The 17,162-nt window shown below is 47.6% G+C and overlaps 1 protein-coding gene across 1 annotated transcript in view; it reads right to left on the bottom strand.

The window, feature by feature from the left end:
- The window catches only part of LOC119181406 (peptidase hillarin), a 121,407-nt gene extending 105,671 nt beyond the window's left edge, over positions 1 to 15,736 (bottom strand). Inside the window, exon 1 of the mRNA XM_037432636.2 lies at positions 14,742 to 15,736. Within this exon, the coding sequence (XP_037288533.1) occupies positions 14,742 to 15,254 (513 nt within the window). The 5' untranslated portion in view covers positions 15,255 to 15,736. The remainder of the gene's footprint in view (positions 1 to 14,741) is intronic.
- Positions 15,737 to 17,162: the final 1,426 nt, after the last annotated feature.

Below are 17,162 nucleotides of genomic sequence, written 5' to 3'. Positions count from 1 at the left end.
AGATTATAAAACGAATGAGAAACAACCCTGTGCCTTCGGCTCCGCGCGATTTTTAAGGGTCGTATTTCTGTACCGGGCCGGCACCGGGTTTTTTGCGTACGATGCATTGTCACCACTGAATTCCTATAACACGTAACAAGCCTCCCTCGAAAACGTATCGCCGTTACAGGCAAGAGATATGACACAGAAGAGCAAAAACGGCTGCGCCTCGTGCGGGACGAAGCGCTGTGTTTGCAGCACTCTCTCGCACTGCGGTGTACGCCCACAGACGGGGCATCGGATGTCCCCTTCTCGGTTACCGCATCCGACAGGCGCGAACAAAAAGAACGCAGCCGTTCCGTCCATTCACGGTCGCGCCGAAGAAAACAGCATCCGGTGCCGTGTTAAACGATCACTGGAAAAACAACCAAGCTGCACTGCTGTCAGTTATCGCGGTGGCACATACGGGACGTCCGGAACAATGGGGTCTTATAGCGATTCTTGCGGTGAAGGCGGATCAAGGTCGAATTAGTGCGGCTCTGGCAAGGGTAAACGGCCGGATCGCTGACTTGAGAGGGCAACGATTGTTGCGGCTCTTTGTTGTTAATCGCATTAGACGGGCTATACGGACGGAACATCGTCCGGTCATCTTGCACTCTCTGTCCTGCCAAACTGGCGCACATGATTAGAAGCACACAAGCATATTTTAGAAAGCATGCAGATACAAACACGGTCATTCGTTCGATGGAACGCTAAACGAGTAGTGAGAGCAATTATTGAAGGTGAGTTTACTAAATAAAAAAGGTCCTTATACAAATCTCATAGAGACGGCTCAAAGCGAGCTTGATGCGAGTGAACGGTAATATTTTCTATCCACATTAAAGTCATTTTCCCACGGCGCACCTGATGACATCGACACTGTCGTCAAGCCAGGCTAGAGTGTTGATTTTGGTGACTTCACAAAACCAGTACGGCTACTTGTGATGACGTCAGGTGCCAGAATATTACAAAATGGCCGCTTGTGCTTCACCAATGGTTGCCACGGAACAGAGGAGGCGTGGCAACGTCACGCCCTGCGCAAGCACGTGACGAGAAGCTAGTACTGTGTTGTGACGTCAGGGTACACTGGGAACGAGAACTGTGTTTCAGAAACACACCGTAATTACTTTTTACCAATTACCAAGTGCGGCATCTCTGTTCAAAGTTTTTTAGAATTATTGTTCTTTTACATAAAACACACGTACGTCGGCTGGAAGGGTAAGAACTTTGTGCAGAGATCAGGGATCTGTATTGCATCCAAAGTGGCTCCAGTACTGAGCAACATTTTTTTAGCCAGAGTTGACAACGATCTTGTAACTGGCCTTGATGGTTTGGTCCAAAAAGTGTACAGATATGTGGACGACTATTTGCTGTTGATTAATTCAGCCAACTTTGATAGCAGAGTTGATGAAGTGCTCAGTGTGTTTGGTAATAAGGGGCGGGGCTTGACATTCACGTGCGAAGTGCCGAAGAATGGACAGCTGCGTTTTCTGGATTTGCAGCTGTCATTCCAACAAAAACACGTGTGTTGGATGTTTTCCCCTAGGACCGCGAAGCCGCTTCTTGATTACAGCTCTGGGCACTCTCGCCTAGTAAAAAATGGCATTGCCATGACGTGCCTAAAAAAGGCGTTGGACAGATCATGCCCACATCTTATGGAGACAAGTTTTTTCGCGCAGGTGGAAAGACTAAGAGACGCGGCGTTTCCTGATAGTGTCTTAGCTGCTGCTTGCGAAAAAATAAAAAAGTCCATTAAGCAACGGCCTGGGACAGGTTTAGACAAGAATGTCCCGCAGGGAAGAAAAAGAGTGTCAAAAATCCCGTATATCCACTGGCTTTCGCACGGCCTTAAGAGAGTGGCTTTGAGGTATGGGGTGGATCTCATGTTCTCCGCAGAAAACAAGGTGGGCCGCATCTGCTCAGCGGTTGGTAAGAAGACAGGTAGGCCAAAGCAGTGTGAAAAAAGAGGATGTGCCATTAAGCACGTAAGGCAGTTCGTTCCTTGCGCACGTGGTGTTGTATATAGAATACCACTGTCGTGCGGCAAGGCATACATAGGGCAAACTGGTAGATGCCTCAACGTGCGGTTGCGAGAGCACAGCAGCTCTTTAATAGGAAGGCCGTTCACGCATCTGGCGATGCATTGCAGAGGGTGCGATCAGGGTAACTGTAAGCCGGCATTTGAGCAGACAACTGTAATCTACAGGCACGGGGGCTCAGCGGAGAGGGAGATTATAGAAGCCCTCTTTATCCAGAGGGAGGGGCCCGATTGCATCAGCCACCCCTCTATCAGTCTGCAGGAAGGGGAGATAGCCTATCTGCAACGTTACTTGTAGGCATGCTGAGCATGTATTTTTAATTTTTTGGTCGACACGTTGGGTTAAATTTGATGTCACTGCGGTATAAATGGTGTTTCCTGAATAAAATATTCCAGTTGCTAGTAGCGCGTCGTCCCGTGTACTTCTTCTCTGTTGTGTGTCGTTTTTTTCGCGCCCCTTATCATCATGAACCAGCACCAACTCGCCCAACTTTTCACTTTACTTTGATTCGAATGACTGATGGCTAATATCGAGTAGTGTTGGACAAATAATGCAAGTGCTGCCTAATAGAGAGATTTAATGCCGGGAACCTATAGCCGTTGGGTCCACGCTTCATTTCGTCCAATTGTATATCCCCCCCCCCCTCTTTCTTGTAATCGATAGCCACACCCAAAACGGACACGAAAGATTAGAAGGGATTGCGAACGCAAACATTTTACCGGTTTCGGCACTAAACCCGTCTGATGTGGTCTTACGTAGAGGCAATCCGCTGTTATAACGGCGACCATGTATTCACTGAAGTTAAATTAAGCTAACGATACTTCGGCGTATGCATGTATATGCATACGCGAAAGTTGTTTACGCATGACTTCTTTCTCACAAGCAGTTAGTTGGCAGTTGAGGCACGAATGCAAGAAGGAACACGACGCGGTGCATGTTTGGTTCCCACTATATGCTATGCAAATGGCATCGCTTTCGCGCGGATGAGCGCGGATAAACACACACACACACACACACACACACACACACACACACACACACACACACACACACACACGTGTGTGTGTGTGTGGTGTGTGTGTGTGTGAGTGTGAGAGAGAGAGAGTGAGAGAGAAAGAGAGAGCATTTGAGTTGGTGTCCCATCGCTGATTGTCATGGACGCTAACGAGCCCGGAAAAGAAACACCATACGTCGTTCATTGGTGCGGGACGCCGCTAAAGCAATAAATAGACCTGGCGAGCGCGCAAGCAGCTGAAGCACGAGAAGCCACGCTGTGTCACTGCGAGGGGGGGGGGGGCACACGAGACAATTTGCATATTTCACGGTCCCACAGCTTTCCGCGTTGGCCCGACCGACAGACCCGAGCGGAGTCGCCGACGCTCGGTTAGTGTACGAAGCGGGTTAAAAGGAGTCGAGACCTTAAAAATACATAAGGGCGCCAGAAGCGACGTTCCTGCTTCCGGACCACTTTCTCCGCAATATGGAAGGAGCCTAAACGGGGTCGACACGTGCAGGCGCCAAGTATTGGAAACCCTGTCAGCCTTTGGCCAGATTTTATAGATTTACAACAGCTTTCTGGCTCGTTAATACATGAGGATACATGAGGACCACTCACACTGCACAGTACAGACAACACACAGAGGCAAACGAAGTGAATAACAATTGGTTAAAAGAAGGGACACCTGCTAACAGAGTTCGGCAGTCTTGACTAGCATATAGTCTTGAAGAGGTCCCGTCATCCCAAAGTTGGCCCTGTCAATGTTGGCGACATCAAGTCTCCATTAAAACTTCGTCTTGCTTGGAGGCAAACGTGGTTCTTTGTAATCTTTGGGAGTCACAGGGTATATTAATGCTATAAAGAAGGTACACTACACCAGAAGACAGGTAAAAGAAGGGAAAGGTTCTTAAAAAGTAACAAAGTAAAGGGCAAACTATTGTAAAGTTAAAACGAACTAAAGGGCAACCCTATGATGCTTTCAGTAACGTTTGTTGAATGCTGTAGTCCTCAGAGTCGGTAAAAGTGAGCCCCGTAACTGTCTGCATCAGCGTACGACACCTCAACAGTAGCTCACAAGGGATGGGGGTAAGGTGGGATTAAAAGGATAGGATTAAAGGTAGAGAGAGAGAGAGAGAGATGCGCTAGGACAGCGAGCGACGACATAGGAGAGATAGGAAAGACGGAACACAGTCACAGGAGTCCGAGGACGGGGCACCACTTGCGAAGGCACTGTGTCGCCTGTAGGCAAACAGAAATTAGGTGCCTTCTTTTTCCTTACGAACCACTAACCAACCGCCACTTGCGAGAGCTCTTGTCGGCGACAGGAGGTGGCGTAGGACCAACCCAGTCGGCCAGAGCTGCGCTGTCGTCGGAGATCGCGAGGGTACAACCGGTCGGCACGGAATCCAGCGAGCGAGTCTTTAGCGTGCACATGCATTGCGCCGCCATTGAAATGCAATCTATATACGGCTGGGTCCGAACCCGCGACCTTCTGGCCTGCAGCAGAGCAACCGTATCCGCTACACACAACCACAGCGAACAGATAAAGAAAGTGCAGTGCAACGTGACAATGTGTTCGCGGTCTGCCCAAATAAGTTGTGGACTCACCTATGCAGGACTGTAAAAATAAATATACATATTTATTTTTGTGCCTTCTTTATTTCGTAGCAACCAAGTGGAAAGGGATAGCCGTTGCTTCTCCATTCTGTTAGAAACGTCTGTACAGACGATTTCATTCGAGACACATGGGAGCCCCCCTCGATCCTTGCGCTGTTGAACGAATTCTTCCGTATTTTAAGAGCGAAACTCCTAAAACTCCCGGGGTAAAACGTCGGGTGTCCGCGAAAAAAAAAAACCCTCCACGCTTTTTTTTTTCTTATCACGCGCTGTTGCTTATCAGCCACGCCCACCTCGGAGACAGTCCACGCGAGCCGAGTAGAAGCGACGAAATTCTCGCGCTCTTACTGGGAGTGCCACAGCGAGGCTTTGCGCGTTAGTTCTGGCGCTGGAGTTTATTTATTTATCTATTTATTTATTTACTTACATGTGGGTTGAACATCCCAAAACTACCATATGATCATGAGAGACGTCGTAGTAGAGGGCTTTGGAAATTTCCACCACGCGGGGGTTCTTTAGAAGTGCACCAAAATTGGAGCACACAGGCCCTACAGCGTTTTTTCCTCCATCGGACAGGCAGCCACCGCAGCTGGGAATCAACCCAGCGACCAGCGGGTTAGCAGCCGAGTACCTTAGACCACCGCGGCGGGGCCTGGCGCTGGAGAAACATTCTTGCATTGTCTGTGACAGGCGGTAGTTCGACTATTTCGTCTACGGCAGGGAAAGACCTATCATAAGCCAAGGAGGCCAAGAACAACCAGCTACACTTACACGGCTAGTATCAACCTTTTGTACATCGTCACAATAACTGATAAGGTCACACAACGTCGTAGTGCATCAGCCCAACCATTTAGTGGTTAGATACGTTAGGCGCTAAGGTTAACAGCCCAATGCATAGGCACCAATACAAATCCAAATATGGTCAATACAGCGAGATCTGGCAGACACCAACGCTGCGTATACTCTCAAAACCAGTGCGCCGGACAAAGAGCTATAGAGGTATACAGTTGAATTCATTAGAGATGCTCCGTTTGCTGTGAACGCCTGCTGTAGTCGCGGCCGGTAATCGAACCCGTAACCTCCCACTACGAACCGACAGAGCAGAAGGCCTTTAGTTCTATAGCGTCCACACGTCATCGAAGCGTAACATTACGTGACAATGAAACGACGTCAAAAGAGTGTTACGGTGCTTCATTGTAACCTCTTCTAGAAGTCACGGCTGCGCAAATTTGACCTTCCCACGCGGCACATGCTCCCGCAGCTCTTCGTAAACATCATTAAAAACACCTTAGTCATCACACCCGATATGTAACACGCGCGGCCTGGAGTCGACAAACTGTAGTCGACTTATGACACCAGTGCGACTCGGCTGGCAAGGGTTCTTCGACTTCGAATACGAAGCGATGACGACCGTACACGGCGAAACGCTCGAGCGAGTCCAACTGCGCGTCGATATAGTGTATAGTAGCTATATAAAAGATGGAACGACAAATACAGGATGTATGGGAGCATGGACTTGCTCTTTCGTTATTCATATTTTAGCTTTTTCTTCGTATTAACATAGGAGGTCCCGCCAGCGGTTTACTTCCTTGGGACTTCCTCCTGCATACTTACAATGTACATTTCTGATGCTAATAGAGAAACATTGATTGATTGATTGAATAATTGCCTTTTCAGTGCCCGCAAAGTGAAGTCACACGCTTTATGGCCACACTCCGGAGACGGTCCACAAGGTTAATAATTGTTGGCGTTCTGCGCATAAGCGTGTGAAGGGTTTTGCTTCGGTGAGGGGGCGGGGGGGGGAATCCTTTCAGAGGCGACGTGCGCAGAGACCAGGTGCTCTGGATCGTGCTCGGTCATCTATGCATGAATAACGATGGAACAGGCATGGGATTGTATTGATAACAACAACGTGACATCAGAAAGTCCGCGTGCCGCCATGTTGGTGCTACGACGTGGCTGTTTCAGTGACGTCAGAGCAAGACATTTATCCGATATGGAGCTGAGAGTAAGTGTTAAAACGCGCGCATGGCTCACACAGGCCAGTGCACATTTGTCGCCATTGCGATTCGGCTGGAAGGGGCCTTGGTAAATCATAATCGCATTGATTGCAATAATCGTTAATCGGCATACCGCCATCCTGTCTGTCATCGGTCTAGTGGGAAAGTACGCTAACACCGTTCTCCGGGCACGCCATTGATTATATACGAGCCCATCCACGGTAATGGAAACGACGCATCGAGCCGACGCGGAGTCAATAACCGAGGCACGCTCTTCGCTGTGTTCTCCCGAATCGAACGAACTATACTGCAAACGGCAAAAGCGGCCGTCCGAAACCACATGAGTGGCCAGCTTGGTACGAAACCGAGGATGATTTCTGCACCGACTCAGTGAACCAGAACTGCGTGCACGCCGTGTTCTGCTGCTCTCTTCAGACGACCGGCATGGGAGTAATAAGAACGCTTGGCTGACTGCGCTTTAGGTATGCAGAGCGGGTGAGCATCGCCTTTATGAATATATATATATATATATATATATATATATATATATATATATATATATATATATATATGGTGTAGTGATTAAGATACCCGGCTGCATTTCCGATGGAGACCAAAATGCTGTAGGCCCGTGCGCTCAGATTTGGGTGCACGTTAAAGAACCCCAGACAGTCGAAATTTCCGGATTCTTCCACTACGGCATCTCTCATAATCATATAGGGGTTTTCGGGGACGTTAATCCCCACATAATAATCAATACATACATGTATACGCAGCTGTTTTAAGGAGGTGACCCCACCTTCCTGAAAACATACGATTTAACATGTCTACGTTCAAAGAGATGTTCGAAAACTTTCCAGAGTCGAATTTGAGACGATTGTTCTAAAAAAATATGAGCTCCCAATTTCGATTCGAACACCGCATGCTCTCTTGTGGCCGAACATTAAAAAAAATTAGAAACAAAAATTCTAAAGTTAAATGCAGGCAGTAGTGACTGGAACACATGATTACATATATATATGTCCATTTCTCCTTGCAAAATCAACCTATTACCGAGCACGTACGGTTGAAAAAGATTATAAAAGAATGAATGCTATGCGAGTGAAAAGTTATTTAGTATTTATGTATTGATGAGGATATGTTTGAAAGTAACTATTAACAGTGTTTTGTTGTTCAAAAGTGTTGTGGCTCGGGCGACTTGGTTATCCATGAACTTGACTTGTATTAGCGCGGCACATATGAAAATGAAAGACGACAGCGATGGCCAGGAAGATGGGCGCTGAACTTCCAACTGTTCATTTCATGTCCTTGACATCCATCTTATACATGCGTAGAAACACACCTCATCTTGCACGTGGTGACATTCCAAGAAACGTCATTTCTTTATGACTAGCTTCATGACTAACTAGCTTTATGTATCTGTCGAGAAGGAACGGGTTACTGCCCACCAAGATCGAAACGCGATTGAATGACGACTAATTGCTAAACAACAAACATTCACAATCAAAAGTTCTGCAACAAATCATTAACAAAGATATCGGGGTATTGAAGCCTTCGCAATAAAGGTTGGTTGCTAAGTGAGCAACTCATTGCCCGCTATAAAACGATAGGGATCCAGGGACGATTCTGAATGCGGAATAGATTATAAAGGTCACGACCAGCGCAAAGCAATTAGTCACTTATCAAAGTTTGACAAGTCTTATCACCCTCAATATTTGGACAATATTTCGGGGGAGTAAAGGCTGAAACGAAAGCAAAAGAAAACAAATAAGTACCGGTGACATGTGCAGACCTGTTGTTACTAATGAAGCCAGCTTTTGTTACAGCGCTTTTTTTTTTATCATTACTTACACACGAGCGAAGAAACATAAGAGAGGACTGAAATTGCCTTTAAAGTGTATTTTTCGAATCAACTTCGTCTGAAATGTACGCAAAATGGTCGCTGACCGCTGTCCATGTTCAATACTTACACGTGTAAACTAGGACCGCGCTTTAAACGTACATAGGAACTGTGGCTTGCATTATTAACACAGAATAGAATACTAAGAAAATGTTACAAGTCTTAAAAACAAAAGGATTGAAGACTCATGCGGCTCTGGGAAGGCATTGTGTGGAACCCTTCTGCCATTGGGACAGTGGGGTGTCAAGCCGCCCCTAACAACAATCCAAATTTTAAAAAAATGGTAATTACCCCCCCCCCCTCCTCCTCAATCGTCCGAGAAAAAAGTTCTGGTGATGCCCCTGCCTCCTGCAGGCAGTTAAATTCGTCCGAGGGTGAGCGTCGTGAAGAAAACTAAAATGATATATATTAGGAAAAAAAACATCAACGGACGCGTCTGCGTCATAGGGCTAACTTTGGTCAGTACAGTATTCCGAACGTGGGTTATTCATAAGATAAGCTATGGAGTTGGAAAAAAAAAGGGGGGGGGGATATGGAGAGGGTAAATAGGTTCCCAACGAAGTAAAAACCACCTTTCCATTTTACTATTCGGCTTGTGACGTCACATGAACGTTATCGCGACAGCGCTCGTTCTGCCGTTATTCATGCAGAGGTCACTTACGTTCGAATCGTAGTTTATTGCGGCGGCGACATCGTAGTCGCCATGTCAAAGCACATTGACGGTAAAGGGACACGAAAGAACAAAATGATTTCTCTCGGATTGGTTTTTCACATATTCACAATGAAAAAAAAAAACCTCTTACCGCGACACGATGTTTGTCAAGCAAGAAAACTGGCGAAAAGAAATACGGGTAGAGACGCCATCTCTATATTCCCGCACCAAACACCATGACGTCATAGATTGTGAAGGTGTCCACTGAGTCCTACGTAGTTTCTAAACGATAAAAATGAAGTACATTGTCATCTGTGGGTGCCACAGACCTTGCATACGAAGTTTCAGAAAATTTTATCGAACCAGTGTCACGAAAATACGAAAAAAAAAACATTTTGAAATTTTCGACGTCCTACGTGCACACTTAAAAATAAAGCTTGAACCTATCACAAGTTCATAATTAGCTCCACAAATTATGAACTTATAATTATGCATTCGTAAGTGCGTGTTTATAATTAGCTCGGCTAATTAGGAACCCATTATATTAAGACACAAGACATTAGAGTTCTCAGAGTGCAGTTCGTCAATATGAATCAAGTCATCGTTGCTCTTTTGTGTCCATTTAAAAAAAAAAACTTGCGTCCGCGACTTCATGTGAAAGCCGCATCGACTGGAATGACAGACAAGAACGTGTCAGATATGCGGCGAAAGCGAAATATCAATGAGATTCGCGTTCGATCGCTTGCGATGATCGAGCCCGCTGGAAAAGAAAAGCTAGCGTGCTGCTTTCGTTGGACCTCGCGAGGAGTTGCGTCAGGTGAAAACGGGTTGGGCGACAACCTCGTCTCCCACGTCCCCCTCCCCCCTTTCCCGCTCTAACACGCATACACAAGGTCCGCACGGCCTTCCGTCACCCACGTGACCAGGCTCTCCTGCCACGTTCGCGCGCGGTAAACCACTTCCGGACCGGTGGTGCACGCGCTGGTCAAGGTCACAGCTCCGAGAGCGCACGCCTACGCAGTCTAACAACAACGTCCCGCGACAGACTCGCACGAATGAAAGCCGCAGTGCGGCAAAGCCCACTTACGAAGTGCCGTGACAGAACGTAAGATATTTCATTTATTTCGCCCTTAAAGGCCCGAAGGCATTACATAATGATTGATTGATTGATTGATATGTGGGGTTTAACGTCCCAAAACCACCATATGATTATGAGAGACGCCGTAGTGGAGGGCTCCGGAAATTTCGACCACCTGGGGTTCTTTAACGTGCGCCCAAATCTGAGCACACGGGCCTACAACATTTCCGCCTCCATCGGAAATGCAGCCGCCGCAGCCGGGATGGCATTACATAAGGGGGGGGGGGGGGGACAAGTAACAAGATAGGGTACAATGTTCAACAGGATAAGTAAATAAATAAATAAATGAATAAAAGCAAATAAGTTTACTCAGGAGACAGGAATCAGAAATCACATGAACTAGAACAAGATAAAAAAAGAATACACAATGCTTTACATATGTTAAACAATTGCAAAGCAAAACTAAGTACAATGCTAAAACGATTGGCAATAAACACGAAGTAGTTGAGATTATCAGGAGAGAGGCTTGAAAAAAAATGTTCGTTCAGTTTTGCGCGGAACGTTTCACTGTCGGCGCATGAAGCGGAGTCATCCGGTAAGGCATAATTGATTGATATGTGGGGTTTAACGTCCCAAAACCACCATTTGATTATGAGAGACGCCGTAGTGGAGGGCTCCGGAAATTCTGACCACCTGGGATTCTTTAACGTGCACCCAAATCTGAGCACACAGGCCTACAACATTTCCGCCTCCATCGGAAATGCAGCCGCCGCAGCCGGGATTTGAACCCGCGACCTGCGGGTCCGGTAAGGCATTCCAGAGGGCTATTGCATTAGGAATGCGTTTAAAATACGCGTTTACAGTTTCACGGATAACGCCTCGATGGCTTTTAACCACCCCGAGTTAAAGGCGAGACTGTGGTTTCTATTGTGATCGCCTTCACAACATGTCCTAGAAGCGCTATCTCCTCCTCGCCACTCACTTTTTTTCATAAAACTTGTGGAACGCCCACACTAAGCGTTAAACAAGTTAGCATTTCGCGCGTTTCGACCAAACGCTGCTGCTGTCTCTGCTTGCGCAGTCGCAAACGCAGAAGACGAAGCGAATTCCGTTTATCTCGCACGGCAGTCGTGCATAACGCGAGCACGAAACATTTAGCAATAAATATATTTCACATATTGACCAGTCGAGGCTTTATTTCATTCGGACGTCACGTAAAAAAACTGCTGACGTCACGAATTGTGCCGTGAGAGACAAAACACCCGTTTTTAAAAATTATTTTTCGGGGGAATGAGAGGGGGGGGGGGGGGGGTTAAACTATGTTTATGTATGTTGGTGCGTGCGTTTGTGTGTATGCGTTCATATGCACGCAAGCAAAGTTGAAAATTTCTAAGTGAATTTGAACCCCCCCCCCCCTTTCCCCCACAATTTCAGCTTCGTCCACTGATGTTAGTTTTTAAAAAGCAAGATTTCAATTCTGCAATGTATGCTACACAAACTACCCAAATTTTATCGCCGTGTGATTCGTACCACTAAACGCAAGAGAGAGGCTGCTCAAAAGTGGGAAATGTCGCGCACATTGCATTACCGCTGGACAGGAATGCGCTCTGCACAACGTTGCCAAAAGCCTCAGCAACTGTCGGCTTCACAAACGCATCTAAAATATACCATATCGGTTCCGCATTGGTGGGATAATGTCTACCACGCGGAAAGTCGGTCACGTAGAACGTAAGATAAATGCTATGAAACGTCACTGTCCGATAAAAAGGAGCTTATCGGCGAATATAATCTGCCGCCTTCCATTCCAATTAACTTCCTCTGCGCGCTTACTCAGTAGTCAGAGCTTCGCCCCGGCAGCGTTATCAGCGCGATCTGCCGGTAGCTGAGCGTCAAAATCGATAAAGTCGATAAAGTAGAGCAAAGGAGCCTATTCACGGGCCCCCGCGTCAACGTCGGGGTGCTATTTATGGTGTATAACAAAAAAAGGAAAAATATAAATTACAATATTTGACGACCGGATTCGATTTCAGGAGGAGGCATGGTGGCGGTATGTGGTACTTGTTCTTACACAGCTTTTCGTGCATGCTCAAACAGGTGTTGCGGCATGGTCTAGTGAAACTTGCAGTTGATAAAGTCGTTGAAAAGGCTACGAGGGTCACGTCACCAGCAAGTAGTGTTTAATCACAGCAACAGCGCCAAAGGTCATGGACACAGGCATAGAATAACGCCTGTGCCATCTGTCTAGCTATAGCGCGAGAACAAAACGACGACACAGAGACAAGAAGGACACGAAGTCGTCGTTTTGTTCTCGCGCTATAACTATCGTCATGCCATAGACTAGCCCAAGCTGCCACACATCTGTATAGCCTATGTGAGAGAGACTATTACAAAAACAGATACTTGCCTGCACTTATGATCGCTGGCATGCTGCTCAGTACGGAGATTGGGAATGATATTAGAAGGTTCCAGAAGAGAGGGAACATAAATAAATATAAAATGTGGACATAAACATACCAAATGCGCAGGTGAACCTTAGCAGTGACAACTTGGATATCAGGCAAGACTAGGCTTTTTTTTTTCATACGAAATAGTGAATCATTAAAGCTCTTCGGATAGGCCGAATTCTGACGGGTAATTGAATAATAGTTGAAAAACACACTCGCCGTTCTACAGGGCCGGACACTGAAGCTAACCGGCTGCATAACGTTAACCTATGATAGCAAATCATGTGTGTGCTAGACTATCTATAGTGTGTGCTAGACTGTCTATAGTGTGTGCTAGACTTTCTCTCAGTTGTCACATTTATCGCCGTAGGGTTTAGTAGGGAAGAAGTGTAAACCTAAAAGCTCGTTCGCTTTGTTAGACGGAATAATAATAAGAACTAACAGACAATGGTAGAGCGTTGGACGCGTTGTTCTAAAGTCGCGGGTTTGATTCCTGCCTGTGACATTTGATCGTTTCGTCCACTTCTCTTTCTTCGCATTTACAATTACTGCTAATGACATCCCCTACACTTCCCTTCTAATCATTGTCTGTTCTCATTAACACTATAGGTATGAATGTTGCGCCCTTTTGCGGTACAAGTAACTTTTCGAACGTGCCACGTTTCATCAAAGACGATTGTACGATTTCCTTGCTTGTTTTTTTTTTTCTTTTTTGCTCTCTGCATTTCAACTACACCAGCTAGCGCGGTTTTCCTTACTGCGGCGCGAAGTGCTTAGCTGAGCATTTGCAGTCGAGTGTCCCGGTATATAATGGGCAGCGGGCAACTTGGCGCAGCGTAACCGGTTCGATTCGATCGATATAGCCCGCAGCAAGCGTCTTTGCACTTTGTACTCCGCGAACGGTGTCAGCGCGATATCAAGTGTTCGCTTTGCGACCCGTTGAACAACAACAAAAAAAAAAACCTGCTCATAAAACGCTGCTTTCTTTCCAGCGCAAGCACCTTCGTAGCGGCTATAGTCGTCGCATCGAAAATCTGGCCGTTGACACCAGAAGTCCAAAAGCAAGGACAGCTCGATTAGCGGCAAGTCACGAAACGAAGAAGTGCAACAAAGACATCAACGACAAAGTAAAAATGCAAAAGAACGCCACGCGCACTACGAGTCCCTAATCGAGCGATTTAGTAAGTTTCGCGAGCCGCTAAGGACCACAAGGTTCCTTGACGATAAACTCGCTTGTTGCACGTTTCAACTTCAACAACAAACAATGAGGTTCCAAAGTCTTGTCCCATGGCAGCCTCAACAAATTGCACGAGCAAGAAAGGCACCCCGTGTGTTTGTCCTGCGATTTGGTAACGTTCTTTATATCAAAAACCAAAACCTTGCTGCAATCGTCCACTCAGAGTTTTTTCGTCACAGTGTGAAGCCCGTAGCAATCAGTTTCGAGCAAACACTGCCGGCGATAGATCCAGAGTTTCAGAAACATTTCCAATGAGAGTCGCATAATAGGAAGCGCGAGATAACAACCAGAAACTCCTCCAGAAATTTGGTTACGTTAGTGCGAACCACCTCCCACGTTATTTGTCTAATGACGCCGTCTTTCATTCACGTGTTTTACTTCACTGGTAAACAAGAGAGAGAACATGACATTGAAGAGCATGTCTAATTGAAAACACGACGATTCGAAAGTGCAAGACGACGCCAGCGCGGAGGCCCTCCGCATCATCTGTGTCAATACATGTCACAATATGACAGTCCCATGATCGCAACTCGGCGATCCGCTTGTCAACGACGAACCATGACGTTCGAAAACTTGTGTCCAACGGCAAACACGTAACAGTGAAAGCGCTGGAGAACGAGCTCCAGCGAGGAGGCGGAAGTTCCGCTCAGCTGTGTCCCGTCACGAAATGTGACGTCCCTAGATAATCGGAACGGAAGCTTTGCGTACGAGCGACACGCCACGAGATTTGAAGGCCCGCAAACGACTTGGAAGACTCACCAGATACTCGTCCATGTTGCGCTCGTAGGCGAGCTTGCCCCGGTGCACCTTGGTGGCGTTCAGCGCGTGCGTAATGTGCAGCGCGCTGGCGTCGAAGCGACCGGCCCTGTTCACGGCGTGCTTGTACTCCTGCTCGTGATGCTGCTGGTGGTTCCTGGTGAGCGCCGACTTGATGCCAAGCGCGTCCGCGTCGAACGTGCCCTTGCCGGAGCCGCGAATCTGGTCGTTGACCAGGTTGTTGGTCTTTGGCACGCTCAGCGCCGCCTTGATGCCCACCGACATGCCGTCCAGGTGGCCCGGTCCGGTCTTGGGCACGTGGTTCTGACAGTAGACCTCCTTGTCCTCCTGACTCTGCTGGTTGTTGAAGTACGTCTTCAGGGTCAATTTGGTGCCGCACACGAGGCACTTGAAGCAGCCCTGGTGGTAGAAGGTGAAGTCCTTCAGGGGTCCCACCTTGTCCACCTGGTAGACGGTCTGACCGCAGCGCAGGCAGTTATTCTCGTACGAATTCATGGTCCCCGGCGTCGCGCTGTGCACCGACCACAAGCGGCGGCGGTCGCCGGACACTCCCCTCAACGGGGCGAGATTCTCTCACGGCCACACACACACACAAACACGCACTCCCCTTCCGTGGGGGGGCGCAGACACCGAACACACCGCCAAACGGACGACCCGCGGGGAAATCACTCGTCGTCGACGCGAAAACGGCACGAAGGTTTCACCATCGCCGAAGAAGTTTTACGAAACGGTCCTGCTTCGCATCTGCGGTTTCCTTTTTCTTCCACACAGAGCCGACGGCGACGAAGCGCGAGCCTAGGCGGCCATATTGCCAAACCTGTTCGCTGTGCCACCACCACCGCTCGGGCCGACGCACTGGCTTGTGAGAGTGCGGCCGTCGAGCACGAGTCGGGCCGTCGACGCCGCCGTTCCAGCAACTGCCCCGCGTCGCTGGCTCTCTCGCCGCAAAGCAGCCGCCGCCTCCCCCGGCTCCGCTGGTTGCCTCTCCGTAGCCGGAATGATTACCACTGACGTCATGGTCCCTTTCTTTCCCTTTCTGATTTATCCTCCCTCTCTCCCCCGCCGCTCACCTGTACCCCCCCTCCCCCCTTCAAGCTGGTGCGCTGGCGGCAAGTCGACGCGCGCGAACAACTACAAAAACAAAAACAAAACAGTGATATAGAAGAAAGGGGTATGTTGCTGCCCCGCGCTACGGTCGATCGACCGGTCCACAACGGGACGCGCCACCGGTGACGAGCACCTGTCACGAAATGTCACGTGAGGTGCGAGAAATCTTGCGAGGAGCGAAAAACGTTAGCGGGCGGGTTTGTCCGGCGAGATCGCGAGCGGTGAGCGCGCGGTCGCATACGCTGTCGTCCGCGTACAGACAGGAACAAGGATAGCTGGGGCACTCGAAATTCAGTGATACCCGTGGGAGACCCACGAGCGCGAAATAACCGTTTTCTAGGCCGTAGTGATTGCTTGCTTCATATCTCAAGACTGTAAACAAAGTTTTATACATCCATACCTATATTAAAACGAATCTAACTGCTCTACAAACACTTCTACTACTACCAATACTACTAATGATAATAATAAAGAAATGATGATGATGATAATGATGGTAATGATGATGATATGTGGGGATTAACGTCCCAAAACCACCATATGATTATGAGAGACGCCGTAGTGGAGGCCTCCGGAAATTTCGACCACTTGGGGTTCTTTAACGTGCACCCAAACCTGAGTACACGGCCTTACAGCATTTTCGCCTCCATCGAAAACGCAGCCGCCGCAGCCGGGATTCGAACCCGTGACCTGCGGGTCTGCAGACGAGTACCTTAGCCACTAGACCACCGCGGCGGAGGGATCGCTTGCTTTATATCTCAGGACTATAAATAAACTTCCATCATACATCCATGCCTATCTTAAAATAAATTTAACTGCGCTACTACTACTACTATTAACAACAACAACAACAACAACAACAACAACAACAACAACAACAACAACAACAACAACAACAACAACAACAACAATAATAATAATAAGAAGAAGAAGAAGAAGAAGAAGAGTAATATAAGGAAAGAAAGAAAAGTGGGCAACAGAAGAAGAGAAGACAACGAGCTCCCAGCGAAGTTAAATTTATTTTAATAGCCATACTTGGTGCTCAGGCTACGGTTTCATATGCGTTTTCCTTCTCAGGAAGCGCAAAGTTCTGGGTCTACTTTTGTTATGCAATTGATGCCGTTTGGCAAACAAAAGAACGTTATGTGCAGACAGAGAAAAGGCGAGGGCAAGCTCGTTTACTTATTTACCGGTGCATTGGCGTATATAAACCCCAACCACAATCTTTAAATATGTTCGTGCGTGCCCTATTCTGTCGCATTTCTTTTTTGTGTCTATTTGGGTGGTGTCCTTAAT

The sequence above is a fragment of the Rhipicephalus microplus genome, chromosome 10 (assembly GCF_043290135.1).
Source record: "Rhipicephalus microplus isolate Deutch F79 chromosome 10, USDA_Rmic, whole genome shotgun sequence".
Taxonomy (NCBI): domain Eukaryota; kingdom Metazoa; phylum Arthropoda; class Arachnida; order Ixodida; family Ixodidae; genus Rhipicephalus; species Rhipicephalus microplus.
Note: the sequence above shows the minus strand (reverse complement) of the source record. Positions and strands in the feature narration are given on the sequence as shown.